The following is a 17,767-nucleotide window of genomic DNA, read 5'->3' as shown; positions in this document are numbered from 1 at the left end:
GAACTTAATATTATCTTGGATTTAGACTAAATCTGAAATCTAAGACATTTAGTATTTTTGGTAGATAATATTTTTTGATAAAGCCCGACCAGAAATATATGAGCATTGTCAAGAGGGCGCTGTTATTCTCATGTATAGGGTGACAGTTCAGTTTAGTATGAAAAATGTAGTTCCAATGAAATTCCGCAATATGGCGCGAGATCATATATTACTGGTCAGGCTTTAAATATATTTGTAATGTAACGTGTTATATTATGGCTTAGGTTAGGTTAGGTTAGTTCTTAAAGTCTCATTCTTCTTAAAGTGAATATTGGTATTTATGTCCATCCTCCGGTTTCTTTTTCTCAGTCTTCTCTTTCACACTGTCGACGCTGCTTTGTCTTCTAAGTGACCTCAAATCCGGCTGTTTTTTACTTGGGTCTTGAAGACTCTTTTTATTTTCTCGTTTTAATTCTTCGTCACTTTCCGTTGTACTTATAGTTATAACAGGAATAACCGAGGCTTCAGACTGTTTTCTTTCTAGTGCATCTTTCTTGCTTGTCTTTTCATTGACTTCATCGACTTTAGTGGTAACAAATCTTGATTTGGTTTCGTTGTTTCTTTTCTCAACGGCAGCTTTATCTGTGCGATCTTCTTTGTCAACTTTAACTTTTAGTTTATTTTCATCGCTCGCTTGCGGTTTGAATTCTACAATTTTCTTATCACTTTTTTCTATAGTTATATCTTTAGCTTTCAGTACATCTCGTGGTAGAGTTTCGTGGAAATCTGTGTCCGTTTCGTCATCGTTGTTAGGGGACATGGATGGGTCGTTGTCGATTTCGGAGAGATCGGATTTCTTATCAACAGCTTGTCCGACGATTTTGGCCAAGATATTACCTGTGTTAAAAATAATACTTATCACAAATATACTTACGTCCGCAAAAGATTATTTGTTTTCATTTTGCTATAGCAATTAATTATGCTTCCTAGTAACAAAATACTCGTACAAGTTTTATGGGATGAGATCCCGTGTGTCGCAGTGATAATCAAGTCTTCGATCAAAGGATAGCTAATTTATTTATTTGATTAATGCAATCTTATTAAAAAAAAAGTATTTATTTATGCTGTTCCTTCATTCGGTGGTTTACGATTTATTTAAATTGTAAGGTGAAGATCATCCATACCTTTCTTTTTAAGCGGTTTGATCGGCGCTTTCCCGTCATCTTCAGTAACCGTTTTTCGATCATCAGAGTCGATAGACTTGCCAAGTGGGAAGCCTGGCAGCGCTTTCTTCCACCTGGCGAACGGGGTGTTGTCCATCGCCGTCCCTTTTCGCCTAGTATCGGCCAGTTGGAACATCTTCCGTCTCTCTTCTGTCCGCTCTCGGCGGAGTTGGATCTGGAATTGTATTGTTGTCATTGTTGACTGACAATAACTCAATATTGGAACGAGATTCGATCTCAGTTTGGTATAATCGTTGCTGTTACGAAAGGTATGGCTGAAAATTATTCGCTTAAATAAACAGATTTGGAAACAATATTATATTGTTCATGTCATTTCTTTACAATAAGTTTTACTTAATGGTTCATAAAATACATTTCGGACACAAAATTGTAATATAATATGTTAACCATAATAGATTTAAAAATGTATGCCATTAAATGCAATTCAATAACGGAAACAAATGCTGTTGATATTTAGTATCATCCCACAATTATAATTTTATTTGGTTTATTCACATTTTTTTTATCAGAATTGTTACACACGAAGAATATTCCAAAGTGCTTACCTTCAAGTCATTATTCGCTTCTCTCAGTGAATTTGTCAGCGATATCAAATAATAAATAATAAGTATTAGTAAAACAAGCAAAGGAATTACTATGGCTGGTGATGCTATATATTTTACAGCAAAATTCAGCGAAGGAGGCAATAGTTTGGAGAGATTTTTGGTAACTATCTCATATATCTTCCCGTACTCAGAAAACGGACCACAATGCCATGATGGTCTGACCCAGACTATAGAATAGCCAACCGGCAGAACGCAGAGGAACAACATAGTTAGCAAAAGTCCTAAATAAAAGTTATTGCTTTTGGAAACTCTGAACACCACTTCGTGAGGTACATTACACGTCATCACAGCCCAGGAGCGTAAGTACATCATGATCATAAGTTTAAAGACGTTTAATAAGACGAGGCCCGGTGAGAAGAACATGCCCATCCACACTTGCCCCTGGTTATTGATTAAATGGAGAATGTTCTCAGCTATTTTAAAGTCACCGTATTCAGGGAAGCTTTTTTCGAGATCCCAGCACCAGCAGCGGTTCATGTAGCGGACGAAGAGAGCGCGGAAGAAGTCCATGAATAAGGTGCCAAGCAATAGGAATACCTGAAAAAAAAACGGGTTTTGAGATGATAATGCTAAAGTAAATACGCTGAGCACGCATAATTTTATTACCTATCTATATAATGATATTGCAGTCCTGTAGGGCTAAGATGGTCGGCTCTTTATCATTTGTCACCATGCCTGTCACGTTCTAACAAGTATATAAGCGCGAAATTGACGGGCATAGTGACAAGTGATAAAAATGTAATTGTGCGTTTGTGATAGAGATAGAAAACGGTGAGCCAATGTCAAAAATTGTTCGTGTTTAGTGTCCTTTATGGTGTTATCGCAATTTTGATTAATGAAATTGTGTTCAGATAAATAAATACAGTGTTGATGAACGCCAAGACTGCAATGCAAGTACTGTATGTACGTAGATATTTTATGGTTTAAACATAATATCATATTTATGTTTTTAGTTCCTGGGTGACTTTTAAGAGCAGTAGATACCTACTAAACTATATGATATATATGTTACTGTCTATATTTTTAAAATGATAACGTTATATAGTCAAAATTTGTACATAAACACAAATTATTACCAAATCCATCATAGTAAGCTTCACCATCTCCTGACCAAGCATTGTCTCCCAACACAGTTTTGTCAGCTTTGACCTCGTTTCCATGGTCAAGTTGTACATCTTCAAGTTGTTTTTGAAATATACTATGTCTACTTCTGAAGAGTTTGTCATATTTCCTCTTAGAGTTTCGTTTTTGTGATTTAAAGTCTTAAATGAGACGCGTCTGGTAATATAACATTTTGCTGCAGCAACTCGGCAGTCAGAAACTATTATCACTTGTGTGACGTTACTTTCTCCGCAAATTGTTGTACAGTTGACCATGTAAAAAGGACAGTACGACACTGCATCAGTAGATTTACTGGGAGTCAACTCAGTGTTTGTCTCAGAAGTCATTGGTGTTGTTTCAATGATTATTTGAGCTGTTTCTGTTATCATTGGAGTTGTTTCTGTGGTAATTACAGTTGTCTTATCATCACTGGCATATGCAGTAGTAGCAGACTCCATTTCTTTATCAGTAATATCAGTATTTTTGTCTAGGATATTTGTATTTATTTTAATAATGTCAGTATTAGTATAAAAATTGGTAGAGTCAGATTCTGAATAAGTTGTAGGCGAACTCATTTCTTTATAATCAGTTGTGCTTTCAACGATAGAAGCGGTTGTGTCATATGGCGACGTGTAAACTGTGCCGTCTGTCACATATGTCGTTACATCATCTTGTATTGTAGTGCTCACTCCGTTTTTATCATCCCAATCTAAAATATCTTTAAAAGTCCAATCTAAATCGGAATTTTCGAAATTAAAACGACTATCTGTTACATCGGTAGACTGTGCAGTAAATATACCACCAGTATTTTCTTCTATAATTTCAGTAGTTGATTGCATATTCATACTTTTTTCTGTGCTCTGTGATTTTATAAATGATCCTGTTGTCGCGTCGTCATAAATATTATAATCATCATCATCATAAACAATCTCTTCGCTTTCGTTTGTCTTTTTTGAAAGATACACTATTAAGTCCCATTGGCTGGTACTTGATGGTACATCAAGTATAAGGTTTTCAGTTAGAATACTTTCTTTACTAATTTCGCTTGTACTGTTATGTAAGGTATTATTATTTAAGTCAGTTTTTGGGTGTACGGATATATTATCTGTTTTCGTATGTGTCTTTTTGTCTCTTCTTAGATTTTGCGCTATAGTTGATGCTACTGCCATCATAGCGGCTGCGCTAGGCATAACGCAAATGTCACATGACAGACAAGCCTGAACATCTGAGCAATTAATCTCTTCCGTTATAACAATCATCTTGTTTACATCAAAGGTACTATTAGCAGCAGTTACGTTAGGGTTTATAGTAGTGTTTGGTTTCAAATACTCCAAGTCTTTGGACATGCCTTGGATTTTGTAGAATAAACCAAATATAAGTGAAAATAAGTTGAGTAGATTTAACAACATAATCCTGTAACAAGTAGATAATTATATGTTAGCAAAATTTAGACTTATTATATTTCTCATTTAAAAAAAAACAATAACTAGGAATACACAAACAGGTATATTCAATCTATAGAGATTTAACCAAAAGAATGGATTAAAATTGGTCTCAAAATTCTAAATTTTTAAACATCATAAAAAAAATTGCTGTGTGACCAAGTTGATAGTGATCCTGCCTATGAAGCTGATGGTCCCGGGTTTCAATCCTGGTAACAAGATTCAATTATGTGATGAGCTCGGATATTGTTTTCTCAGTCATGTGTTTTCTATGTATTTTATAAATAACAGTCAAAAGTACCCACAACACAAGCCTTATTGACCTAACTGTGGGGCTTAGACGATTTGTGTAATAATATCCTATTATATTATTTATTATCTGTCTAAACTTACCTGAACAACTGCCATCGGAGCTGCGTCCTAGGATGATACTTCTCCATATAGCCCAGGAGCTCGAAAAACACAGGGAACACCAGAGACACGAGGGTGACCACAATTGTGGTGGAGTTGTCATGCCACCAGCTGCCAGATTTCTTAGTGTCGCTGGAGACCACCTCGAGTACGGCGAAGACGGACAGGGCCAGGAGGATGAAGACGGCGAGGTTGACGAAGACGCGGCGGGCGATTATGCGCCAGCTGGAATTGGAAGATTTTAAACTGGGAATTTCATTTTGGCTTTAGGATATGGGCCCTTTACCAAGTTTGCTATTTTTTGTAGTGACACTAACAGTTTTTTGGTATGGTCATATACATTATATATGAGACCGACTATACAAAAAGTGTACAAATATTAGAAATGGTAGTCTTAGCGAGGCTTTATGATATTAGAGGCAAACGAGCAGATGAATTGCATAATGGTAAACAATTACGGTTGCCCATGGATACCTGCAACACCAGAGAGGTTGCAAAAGCTTTGGTGGAATTTGAAATGTTAGTACACTTTTTTCTTGAAGGTTTAAAGGTCGTGCCCGGAGATTCTACAGGCGATAGTTCATTCCACAGTTTACCTAAGCGAGGCAGAAAGTTTCTGGAGAAACGCACAGTTAAGGACTGTCAACCATCTAAGTGGTGAAGATGGAATTGTTGACTGACGGTCAACACGAGACCAAGGCCTTACTTTCTAACATCCTTCTTCTTCTCAGCTTCCTCTAGAAGTGCTTCTTTAAACCCAAGAATGACGGACGCTGTCCGGTTCTGAGCGGTCTCCGTGTTGCCTATCATGAAGTCCCAACCGGTGAAAAGTTTCCATGAGAATATGCACTCGTCTTCTTTCTCTGAGAGTTTGGACATTCTGGAATTTTCGGCCATTCTGCAAATAGATATAGGTGAGTTTTTCTCACTTCATAAAAATCATGAATTATGTCCACTGATCACATGCTTATTTTTGAATTTAAATAGAAAACCAACATCATTGTCATACGAAATTGTATAAAAAAAATTAAGTCGTTCGCGTCGAATGTTGGTCCCTATGACAGTTCCTTCAAGTCTGTTTTGGCTGGGCTTTGTTTAAAAAATAATGGCAGAAATATGTTTTTGGCCATTCTACATCAATCTCATTCTCTTGGTCATGCCTATTTGCAGATTTCCAGGAAATTCCACTTTATTAGCATCTTAACTCGTGCCAAGTTCGATCTACAAACAAAACAGCTAAGTGGAATCTCCTGGGAATTTGCGAGTAGGAATAGCCAGGAAAATGAGATACCAGGGGAATAACAATAGAATAACCGTTTTTACCTTATTTTTAATAGGTACTCAAATTTCAGAATAATGTCTACTAGTGATTTATGTAATTGCTAGATAATGGAAGGCATTAAAACACGAGTGTGAGTTTATGAAACGAACGAACTGAGTTTCATTAAAGGACCACACGAGATGATACTTTTCGTTTCTTTGTAACGGTGGAGAACATTGATTCTTTAGCAGTTTACGGTTCACTTTACATTGGATAGCTCTTAACATAAGTATTAAAACCAAATTTACTTGAACCGCAAATTGCTAAAGAATCAATTTCCTAGACCGTACACTCACTTTCTCAATATGGCGACGAACGCGTAGATGTACACAACGACGCCAGTAAGGAAGTATGCTAGAGGCATTCTGTATTGTGAACGCTCTATGCTGCTGTAGTACCTGTGGATTGAATTAGTATTATAACTTATGATTGTATGAGAGCGGGTTGTGTGGTTCATTTCAGAGCAAGCTCGACCAAATTTCAACTACCCATTTGTAGTTTTGTTCTCATTTGTAACTACGTGTTAAATTACAATACAACTTTGCACATACAATGACATGAGGTATGGTTTTAATTAGTTTATTCAGCACCATCTTATAGAACAAACGTAAAAGAACAGAAACAAGTTTTGTATGAAAAACTTAAATTCGCTGTATTTTTTAAACTATTATATCTGAAGCGAAAGCGACATATGCTAATTACAGGCATAGATATACTTTATCCTATTAAATAAATAATAAATAAATAAATAAATATTATAGGACATTATTAGGTACACAAATTGACTAAGTCCCACAGTAAGCTCAATAAGGCTTGTATTGAGGGTACTTAGACAACGATATATATAATATATAAATATTTATAAATACTTAAATACATAGAAAACACCCATGACTCAGGAACAAATATCCATGCTCATCACACGAATAAATGCCCTTACCAGGATTTGAACCCGGGACCATCAGCTTCGTAGGCAGGGTCACTACCCACTAGGCCAAACCGGTCGTCAGGTATTGTAAGTACAAAGTTTCAGAGCAAACTAGTTTGTCGTTTTAAAATGAGGGTGCTACGTTTTTATGGAGAACCGAGCTTGCTGTGAACCGCCCTTACAAAAAACAGACCAGGTATTCTTAAATTTAATAAAGAAACGCAATAAGTTTGTTTATGGGACTTACCCGTAAAAGATCGGCGATACCCTCAGGAACCCTTCGAACTCCCACAGAGTGAGAAGATTAGTTGCGTTCTTCTTCTCTTCGTCTGTTATCCTCTTCCTTTCACCATCTTCATTTTTATTGGCAGTTAGATACTGGAATTAAATGCAATTGGAAAATGTTGATGGGTCACATTTAATAGTCCCTTAGAGTCCTATACAAAAGAACTTTACAGGACTCTTGTAAGCTGGGTTGGATAGATTTTTTTTTTGTTGATGTTTTTTGTTCGGTAATGGACTCGTGAGGTCTACGGTGGCTCAAAGATCCAATTAGTAATGATGTAATTAACAGACCTCTGCAACTATAACGATGACCAGTAAGATACGAATCAGGAGGTTGGGAGTTGGTGCAGGTTGGATGTATGAAGAAATCTCTGTGTCCTGCATTTCTTACTCAATTCGTTAAGTTTTGAAAGCAGGTTCAGGCAACGAAAGGAAGAAAGAAAGAAAAAAAGGAAGAAAAAAGAAAGAAATGAAGGAACGAAGGAAAGAAGGAATGAATGAAGGAAGAAAGGAATGAAGAAAGGAAGGAAGGAAGCAAGGAATAGGCAGTAAGGATGGAAGGAAGAAAGAAAAGCAGGGAGAGAAGAAGGAAGAATGGAGAAAGGAAAACAGAAAGGTAGGAAAGAAAGTAATAAGAATGTTAAATTCACCTCGGGAACTATAACGAAGACCAGTAAGATAAACCCAATGACTAGATTGACCCAGAACAGCCAGCGCAGAAACGTGAAGTAAGAAGCCACCACGGAGCCGAAGTGGGACTCTATCTCCTTGATGCGGAGCTCCCAGGGTATTAGAAGGTTTGAAGTGTTGGCAGCTTCGCGTTTCAGCTGGTGCCATTTCTGAAATAAAAATATGTATATTGTAGAAGTAAACAACGAGAAGATTAAGAAGGAAAGCGGACCCTGGCGCTAGGCCGGGAAAACGCTAGGTTGAAGAAGAAGAAGTATATGTAAAAAAACTTAACTATGCTCCGGCAAACCCACTTTGTCAGATGAAAAAGGCGTGAAATTCAAATATTACCTACTCTTTTTAAATTTTGCCGCCTTTTTATACTGGCGAAAATGGCTTGCCACACGATAATGATACTTTTTCTTATACAAGTGACTTTTTGGATCTAAAAGCAGGTATTTACTTCGCTCAGACATCGAAAGCAAAAGCTTCGCTCTTTCTCCTCTACCGACCTGCTGTAAGTGGAGTATGCATTCAAGCGCAGAAGTTAGAAGCGATGAAAGAGCTTGTAGACGGTTTTCGCCACCTAGGTTGTTGATGGTGTGTTGCGAGCAATGTTAAAATATATGTAAGTATGAAAAAATATTTACTATAATTTACCATTTACTATAATGTACCCACTAAAAACTTCTCTATTTGCCGCTTCCACGCTATAGGGCGCGGGCACCATAGGTGACCCCTTTTTATTTTTAAGAGGGGAAATGCGTTCCGCATACCACTCAGGCGCGGGGACGGGCCTGGGATGGTTATGCGGAACTCCCATATATAGACTGATGAGACCCAAGGTTTACCCACTAAAACCCCTCTGTGCTATAGGGCGAGGTTCCAGGATCGCCGAAGTACTCTTTAGCAACCTCGCCAGACCATTTGGTGACACATTTTTTTTTTGACCCAGGGGGAATCCTTTATGGATCCCACTGGCACGGGAGAAGCCGAGTGGGTATGTCCGACTCCCACGGACTAAACCCCCTGGTGTTCCACCGCGCGCTTTGTGGACGGGGTTTCGGGAACGCGATTGTAGACTTCCGATACCCCGTCGGCGTTGCCATTACGGGCTCGTCTTTTGTGGCTGCTGCAGCAGCCTATTCCGCTGAAGACGCCTCGGAACACTTGAGGGCCTTCCAGCTCGGGACCTCTTTAGGCGAGTGATGGAACTCCCGGCCCATCACCCGCAGGTTCCCGTTAAGGCGGCATCATTCGGGCTGCGTATGCCCTTTGACGCCGACCTGGCCTCCTACACCATTTGGTGACCCATGGTCTAACCTTATCTAACCTTACCGCAGCCAGTAGGATGTTGAATCTCGCGTAAATGTCTCTGGTGCTCTTGGACTGCGCCAGGCGTTCCTGGAGCTGCCCTTCGTGGCATTTGATGTAGCGTTTAGCCTGCGACCAAAAACATTTAAAATATAAAAACATTATGCTAGGTTACCCATGTTTTTTTTATATGTTTTAGTTCCATCTAAGTTTAATATATCTTATCATAATGGTTATTAAGATGATCGACATCGGAAATCATCTTTGCATGAAACAGAGAAACCAACGAAATTTATCATGATCCTTCAAGAAAGTAAGGTACGTGCATAAGCTGCTTTTCTTGAATTGAGTTGAACCGTAACTCTTTTAAATATTTTTCCTACTCCTCTACTGTTATCTGTCATTTATGCATTCATTAACACGAATATAAGAACATACATAAAAGATTTCAAGAAAAGTCTATATTGTCTATTCCTCATAAAAGCTCTTGTGCTTTTATAAGCTATAACGTTACTGCGATTAATGGCTACCAACCTAACAAAACCAAAACGAATACAGTTTTAAACTAAGTGCATTGCTGCCAACTTACAAAATATTCATTTGGTTGCATAGTAAAAATAATTACTTCATAAGTCAGAAACACGCATGTGACACCCGTAATATAGCAACACTCATAGACTACGAAGACCGCTTAGCGTTGCTTGTTAGTCTCCGTAGGCTACGGTGGCCAAAATTGAGAAAAAACTGTCCAAAAAATTAATTTAGCAAGTAGCAAGTACCAGGGCCTCATGAGTTACGAGGAGGTGTCGCCGACCGGCCGGCCGCGGCCCGGGGCGGGCCGGGCGCGTAACAAGTCACTAACAAGGTATGCTCGCGCGTCTTGGCTATATACTTTTGCTGTAATTTGTTTACCTAAATTAAGATTTATTTTTGTTGACTCGTAGGAAAAATATTGTATGCAACGTTGTATAAGTAGGTCAAAAAATTCTCGTGGCGTATTCCTTTACAATGTTCGCCTACGCCTTCGGCTCCGGCTCACATTGTAACTCACGCCACTCGCCTTTTTTGACCCTTCTTATACAACTGCTGCATAAAATACTATCACCACTAAAACTGAATAGCTGTAACTATTTATGTGAGTACAACTTGAATGGTTAACTTTGAAAAACGCATTTGAAACGCGTTGCCATGGTGGATGGAAAATGGGGTAGTGGACATCCAACGACCCGCTGGGTGGACATTGTCAAGAAGGCCTGCCTAGGATCTACGCAGGCACCTATTAATAAAAAGCCGGGAAATTGTGCAGAATTGAGAGTTTTGGTGCACACAATAACGACCTCATGTGGTCGCGACGGCGAAACGAGGAAGAAGAAAGATGTGAGTGTAAATCGTGAATTGTCTTAAATTCTCCAACTTTTATGTGATAAATCTAAATCAAGTAATATATCTGATAAGCTGTCTGAAATACTCCAAAAGAATCACTACCAAATGAACGAGCTTCAGTTTCCTCCGAAGATCTAGCGGCTGCTGCTTCACGGAGCTTAGCACCTCCTTGTGCATGCGGATATTCTTGAAGATCTCCTCTTGGGTCACCGTGCCTTGGTCATCCATTGAGATGGCTGTTCTGGAAACGTAAAGATAAAGATAGTTTATTTTTCAAGTCTGACTGACCAGAAACCCATAGGCCAGGAAATTTTTGTTAGGAAATGGCGATGGATCGGACACACGCTCCGTAGACCGGACAACCACTTGTTCAAGCAGGGTCTCCGCTGGCAATCGACTGGCAGTAGACGGTCGGGCGGCCTCGAGCAGATCGTGCCAAATGGAAAATTCTTCTGCGAACCCTGTGTCACGCCATAATTTCATATAAGTTGGACTGGGCTATCAAAACCGCTTACAACCTTGGTTTGACTCTAATTACTATTATTCTTGGCATTTCATCTGTTTCGTTCGATTTCGAAACAACAGAAATTCGACCATATTTCCTTCATTATTGATTTCAAATTCAAATGACATTTTCTATGGTCTTAGGATATTGATGAAATCACTTACTCTCCAGAGCTGGTGGTAAACACGGAACTCCTCCGTCGCGAGCGACTCTCGTCGGGCAGGAACGGCGAGGACGTCCGACGGCGGCCTTTCCGTGATCGTCGGACGCTGCATCGTCGTTGTCGGAGAACTGCGCTGATGCTGGAATAGTCTTCGTCTTCAGAGCCATCTGTGGAGGTATGTTGCCATTTACTAGGTATTTTAAATAGTTGACGTATGACTTTATGACATTGCGTCGCGTAAATGTATGTTGCTTCCAGGCTTCCACCTAATTGCAAAAAGCAATGTAAAGCCCGACCAGAAATATATGATCACTGTCAAGAGGGCGCTGTTCTGTCTCATGTACAGGGTGACAGTTCAGTTTAGTATCAAAAATTTAGTTCCAATGAAATTCGGCAATATGGTGCGTGATCATATATTACTGGTCAGGGTTTAGATCGAATGAACAATAGTGACATTCACAACGGAAAGGAAATTAGAAGCAAAACTTGCCACGGAACATATGCCTATCGATTGTTTTACCTTTTATCTCCATTTCTTTGAAATATGTAATACTTCTGTTTAAAATTGTGGCATTATCTATGAAAAGGGACCTTATTGTCGATGGCGCTTACGCCGCACTGCGTCGCGCAGCGTTGTATAATGTATCGGAGCATCGTTTATAACGGCGGAAGCGCCACCGACAATAAGGTCCCTTTTCATAGATAACGTCACAATTGTAGCTATTATATATAATAGTATATATACTAAATTTTACTGATTTTGGTGTGCAGTGCAGGGTAACGATATACAGAGTATCTCCCATCATGGGGCTTTAAATGCAAGACTCCATTCTGTTCGCTACACCGAGCTACTTTCATTTTGGGACCATCCACGAAATCGCGAAAGAATATTGGCATTTTCATACAATTTTGACTGATCAGATGTCGATGTTATTTATGGAATGACAGAAAATTTTCGCGGTTTTTGACTTGGTCCTATAGTAAAATTAGCTCGATTTAGCTAGTAGAATCGATTTCTGCATTTAAACAAAAGAATTTTTTTTTTCATGAAAAAGTCCTTAAAAAACTATAATTGGAGGCCCTCTCTTATAGGTTTAGTCAAAATCTTAAAATTAAAAACACATTTCACGTAAGTACGTATAATTGTTATAAGCTGAGCATATTAATTAGAATTGAAAATGTCAACATGATGGCATTTGGTCTGCTAACTACATTTAGGTCCGATACAAATACAACGCTGCGCGACGCAGTGCGGCGTAAGCGCCATCGACAATAAGGTCCCTTTTCATAGATAATGCCACAATTTTACACAGAAGTATTACATATTTCAGAGAAATGGAGATAAAAGGTAAAACAATCGATAGGCATATGTTCCGTGGCAAGTCTTGCTTCTAATTTCCTTTCCGTTGTAAATGTCACTATTGTTCATTCGATCTAAACCCTGACCAGTAATATATGATCACGCGCCATATTGCGGAATTTCATTGGAACTTTATTTTTCATACTAAGCTGAACTGACATGAGACAAAACAGCGCCCTCTTGACAATGATCATATATTTCTGGTCGGGCTTTACATTGCTTTTTACAATTGGGTACTTGACACATGTTGAATATTATAATAAAATTTAGTTAAATGGATAGAAAATGAGCCATCCATTATAAAAAAGTGGAATTTAAAAAAATATATTGTGACTATAAAAAAATACAAGGCTCCGAAATCTCAAAAAAAAAATTTTTGTCTTTCGATAATAGAAAAGAAAATGGTACCATTCGATTCCTTACATTTTATTGAAAAATAAATTGTATGACAACTACGAGTATACACATAAACGCAATATTTCAGGGTCAAAATGGCAATTTCCTTGATCTTCCATACATTTAGGACAGACTTATATGATGTGACGTCACATCACCTTATCATTTTGTTAGAGGCGTTTCAATCGTCGAGTGCGAGCGTCAGACTTTAACTCTCATTTCTGACCTTTGTGTTGCTTAAATCCCATGAGTCCTATACATATAGACATTTGATCCTCAGGAAAATCACGATCGTTTGACATTATTTACAAAAAACAGTCAAGTAGCCAATTGGTAACTGACGTTACAGTCTCGTGGAATTACCCAATTGGGTAATCTCGTATTTGAAGGCATTATATTTTAGTAATTAAATTATGAGCAGATTCGGTCAAGGAGTTATGGACCTAATAGAACAGCCTAGAAGGCCCAAAAGCTGTTTGTGAGGGGTCTTGCTTTTCTGGTCATCTCGTTTGCAAGATTTTTTTAAATTTACGAATTTAAAAACGTAATAAAATAAACATAATGTAGGTATTTGACAATTGAAAAGAAAGATTACGGCTTACCACAGATACAATTAATTTTAATCTCTATGGTGACTTAAATCTATCAGTTAAGGGCTCCACACACCTTGCAATAAATCGCACGCGGTTTTCAAACCTTTGCTGACGAAGTGCATTAAATTGATCCATCTTTTTTGTGAACCGCGAGTACACAGTTCGGGGTGAACTACTAGTTGATAAAAAAACATGAATACAAATCATTTAATTAGTTCGCTTAGCAATAGCATGGCACGAAATAATTAGCCATGCAGAAATCGGGTCAGCTGAAACATTCGCTTTGGCAGACAAATCGAATACGGTAAAATAATTGCGCGTGAACACGCTATGAGAGGCGCGAAATGGAAGCTATTATAGAAGTATATTAATACGGTATTAATAATACCGTTTTCATTTTATTTCACTGACGATGAATGGAGGCATAGTACATTGTGCAACGAGGGGGGTAAGCGAAATTTTGGATACGAGGGTGATTAGTGGAGGAAATTAAAGACCCGAGTTTGCAATATTCTTACCCCCGGAGTTACACACAATGTTTTTGAAAAGGTTGATTATATTACTATTGCATTCTGTACTTTTTCTACCTAAATAATTAATGGAAATTGGCAAGTAGACAACAATATAGACATAAAATGAAAAGAACGCATTTATAGTTTTATATACGAAATTTTAATTCAACCATTATAGTCGACGAGTAGAAAATATATATTTCGATATTAGAAGGATTGTAACACGTGGAGTTGGCTAGAACCAGACCAAGTTAACTCTGCGCTTAATTGGGAAGTGCCAAAGTGTGACACGATAAACGTCAACTTTCTATTTTATTGACCTTTATTTCGCCGTATATTGATCGCTATAACAAGAGGCGACACTCATACTTTGAATAAATTTAATGTTTCCGCTACCCAAAGGTTGTCTGGAAAACATCGCTCTTAAGCGATAAAACCGCCTGTTGTTACCTTTATCCAACTGTCTATTTGATTCTGCGCATGTATTGTATTGTATTGTATTGTATTGTATTGTATTGTATTGTATTGTATTGTATTGCATTGTATTGTATTTTACCTACTTAATCATACCACTATATATTTTTGTTACAATGAACTGGCGTTTTTCGATTGACGGTTGTCACCTTGGCTACGGCCTTGGATCAGTATCCCTAGTGTAAATTTAGTCGATAGCGAAACGTGACGTACGCGTTTGCGTTAAGTCTCATTTTGTATCGGTTTTTGAACAGCGCGCCAAGCGGGACGTTTTGGAAAGTCAAAAATCTCATACAAAATGACACTTAACGCAAACGCGTACGTCACGTTTCGCTGTCGAAAATATTTACACTAGGGGTACAGAAAACTGATTAGGTTGTTTCATCCAGTCCATCATGCCCTTGATCTAAGACGGACGCAACCACAATAACCCAGAGAGCAATATTAACGAGAGGAGATCAAAAGGCAAGCCAAAAAACTGATAGATTGTGTGGAAGAGGATCCTCGAAAATGGGAAAGTAGTAGTAGTGTTGTGTTCCTGCCGGTGAGTAAGGTTGCCAGAGCTCATCGAGGGGGGGGGCGAGTTGAGGGTCGGCAACGCGCATGTAACTCCTCTGGAGTTAAATTAAAAATAAAATAAAATAAATTTTTATTGGCATTAAGGTACGTACATTTTAGTGTTGAAGTCCCTGACTTCTGAGCTAGGTAAAAACCTGTGTTACAGAAGTCAGTGTCCTCGAACTAGAGGACAGGGACAGCAGGAGTTGGATAGTTGCAGGCGTACATAGACTACGGAGACTGCTTACCATCAGGCCGGCCGTATGCTTGTTTGCCACCGACGTAGTATAAAAAAAAGTAGGTGGATCAACTTTTAAGTGTCAAGGATCAAGTTTTTTTTCCCTTGGACAATCAATCTGGAAGGCCGTATTTTAATGTATCAATGTATTTTTCGGGTTAAAGAATAAAGAATATTTTTATTTTCTCAAAAAGAAATTTACATTTCACTTATATGAGAAACATTTTTCTATCAAATTTGATGAACATTTCGTAGATAAAGTATTTAAGTTTTACAAATGTTTGGTTCAACAAACATGCATTAATATAATACGATAAACGTAAACAATAATATTACAGATTTATTTCTAAGTACTAATGCATGCAGTATCACTAAAATTACATCGTTTGTAATTAAAGTAATTATCATAATTTTTGTGTTCGTTTTATGCCATTTATATAATAGGCCGATGATATTGGGCTCAGCCACCAACTCTTCGATCTCGGCATTCATCGGCGTAACTAAATCCCACAGACTTCGCTGGCTCGGTCACCTACTCAGAATGGGGTAGGATCGCGTAGTCAAGGAAGCGTACTTGGGGCGACCAACCGGCCGTCGACCGATCGGGCGCCCCAGGTACCGCTGGTGTGATGTCGTGGAGGCGGACCTGCGTCGGCTGAATGCCAATTCATGACACGGACAATTCAGGATCGGGACAGGTGGCGTTCTCTCGTTTCGGAGGCCAAGATTCTTTTTGGATCGCTGAGCCAAAGCAGTTAGTTCAGTTAGTTAGATATATTAGGCCATCTGAGCATGTTAGCAAAGATAATTTAAAATTGAGGTGGAATGTCAAAGAAAACTTTGTAGCCACAGAAAATTTACTGCCATCTTCAGACATATGGTTCAAACTTTTATAACGCTATTTGACTTTGATCCTTATTCTTTCACTGATATGTGTTAAATTTGTTAAATATCAAAAAGTGGCGCCATCTAATAGATCAAAGGCCAAAGGTGTAGCAGCATCGTTTCGAGCGATAGCGCCACAACTTTTAGGTTATGCCCGGTAAGATGGCGCCACTTTTTGATATTTAACAAATTTAAGACATCAGTGAAAGAATAATGAATCCTATGTCGAAAGATGGCAGTAAATTAACTATGGGTTCAAAACTTTCTTTGACAATCTACCTCTATTTCAAATTCTGTTTGATGTTAGTAAATTGTCATACAAGATCTTTTCAAACAAATTGTGCCAAGAGTGTCACTTGGACAACGGGACGGAATTCTGTCTTCCTAGCGTTGTCCCGGCATATTGCCACGGCTCAAGGGAGCCTGGGGTCCGCTTTGACAACGAATCCCAAGATTTGGCGTAGGCACTAGTTTTTACGAAAGCGACTGCCATCTGACCTTCCAGCCCAGAGGGTAAAACTAAGCCTTGTTGTGATTAGTCCGGTTTCCTCATGTTTTCCTTCACCGAAAAGCGACTGGTATATATCAAATGATATTTCGTACATAAGTTCCGAAAAACTCATTGGCACGAGCCGGGGTTTGAACCCGCTACTTCCGGATTGGAAGTCGCACGCTCTTACCGCTAGGCCACCAGCGCTTTACGGAATAACAACACAAAAATTTGATTCACCCAAGTACACAAATTGGAGGAAGGAGCAGAAGACCGAAGTAAATGGAAGGAGGCCACAGGACGTAATATTAACACAAGTAGTACCTCCAGTAGTGAATTTCACTTCATTACTGGGTGTTGCCTCTGGTAGATGGAACAGGTTGGCTCCTGAAGTCATGCTGGGGTCCCAGGTCACGGAGAGCCGATCAACTGAAGGCTGGGGCGAGGATGGGACGCGTTCGTATGAACCCTGGGAACAATATTAATGCAGGTAAATTTTAAACGACAAAAAGTATTTTTTTAATGTTTATTAGTAACGCAAGTTTGTGTCTTGATTGTAAAGTTGCCAAAAAGTTCTCTAAAATTTCAGACAACCTTTACAGGAAACGAAAGGAAACATTTCGGGGAGTGCACTCAAGAACTGCACGAACTGTACCCCTAGTGTAACTAAATTCGATTTTGAAACGTGACGTACGCGTTTGCGTTTAGTCTCATTTTGTATTGGATTTAGAAAGAGCGCGCCAAGCGGGACGTTTTGGAAACTCAAAATCCTATACAAAATGAGACTTAACGCAAACGCGTTCGTCACGTTATGATGTCGATAACATTTACACTAGGGGTACTGATCCCTGTTCACCTTTCCGTCATCGGACATCCAGACGCGGGGAGCGAATGCACCTTTTCGCGGTAAA

At 38.8% G+C, this 17,767-nt stretch overlaps 1 protein-coding gene across 1 annotated transcript; it reads right to left on the bottom strand.

Moving 5' to 3' along the window:
* Positions 1–296: 296 nt before the first annotated feature.
* LOC133526704 (transmembrane channel-like protein) lies at positions 297–17,500 on the bottom strand. The gene is made up of 13 exons (XM_061863424.1): positions 17,181–17,500; positions 11,352–11,517; positions 10,785–10,923; positions 9,324–9,428; positions 7,967–8,155; positions 7,279–7,409; positions 6,400–6,501; positions 5,489–5,680; positions 4,765–5,007; positions 2,905–4,342; positions 1,769–2,365; positions 1,164–1,377; positions 297–876 (listed from the first exon to the last, which is right to left on the bottom strand). The coding sequence occupies exons 1-13, from the start codon at positions 17,251–17,253 to the stop codon at positions 299–301; spliced, it is 4,167 nt and encodes a 1,388-aa protein (XP_061719408.1). The 5' UTR covers positions 17,254–17,500; the 3' UTR covers positions 297–298.
* Positions 17,501–17,767: the final 267 nt, after the last annotated feature.

This window comes from Cydia pomonella, chromosome 1, assembly GCF_033807575.1.
Source record: "Cydia pomonella isolate Wapato2018A chromosome 1, ilCydPomo1, whole genome shotgun sequence".
NCBI lineage: Eukaryota > Metazoa > Arthropoda > Insecta > Lepidoptera > Tortricidae > Cydia > Cydia pomonella.
The sequence above is the reverse complement of the archived record's forward strand: the minus strand, read 5'-3'. Positions and strand labels throughout refer to the sequence as shown.

Coding starts and splice junctions, on each gene's coding strand:
- LOC133526704 (XM_061863424.1), bottom strand. CDS start 17,253: ATGACTTCAGGAGCCAACCTGTTCCATCTACCAGAGGCAACACCCAGT. Junction 2,366..2,904: donor AGCTTACTATGATGGATTTG/GTAATAATTTGT, acceptor TTTTTTTTTCAG/GTATTCCTATTGCTTGGCAC. Junction 877..1,163: donor CAAACCGCTTAAAAAGAAAG/GTATGGATGATC, acceptor TTTTTAACACAG/GTAATATCTTGGCCAAAATC.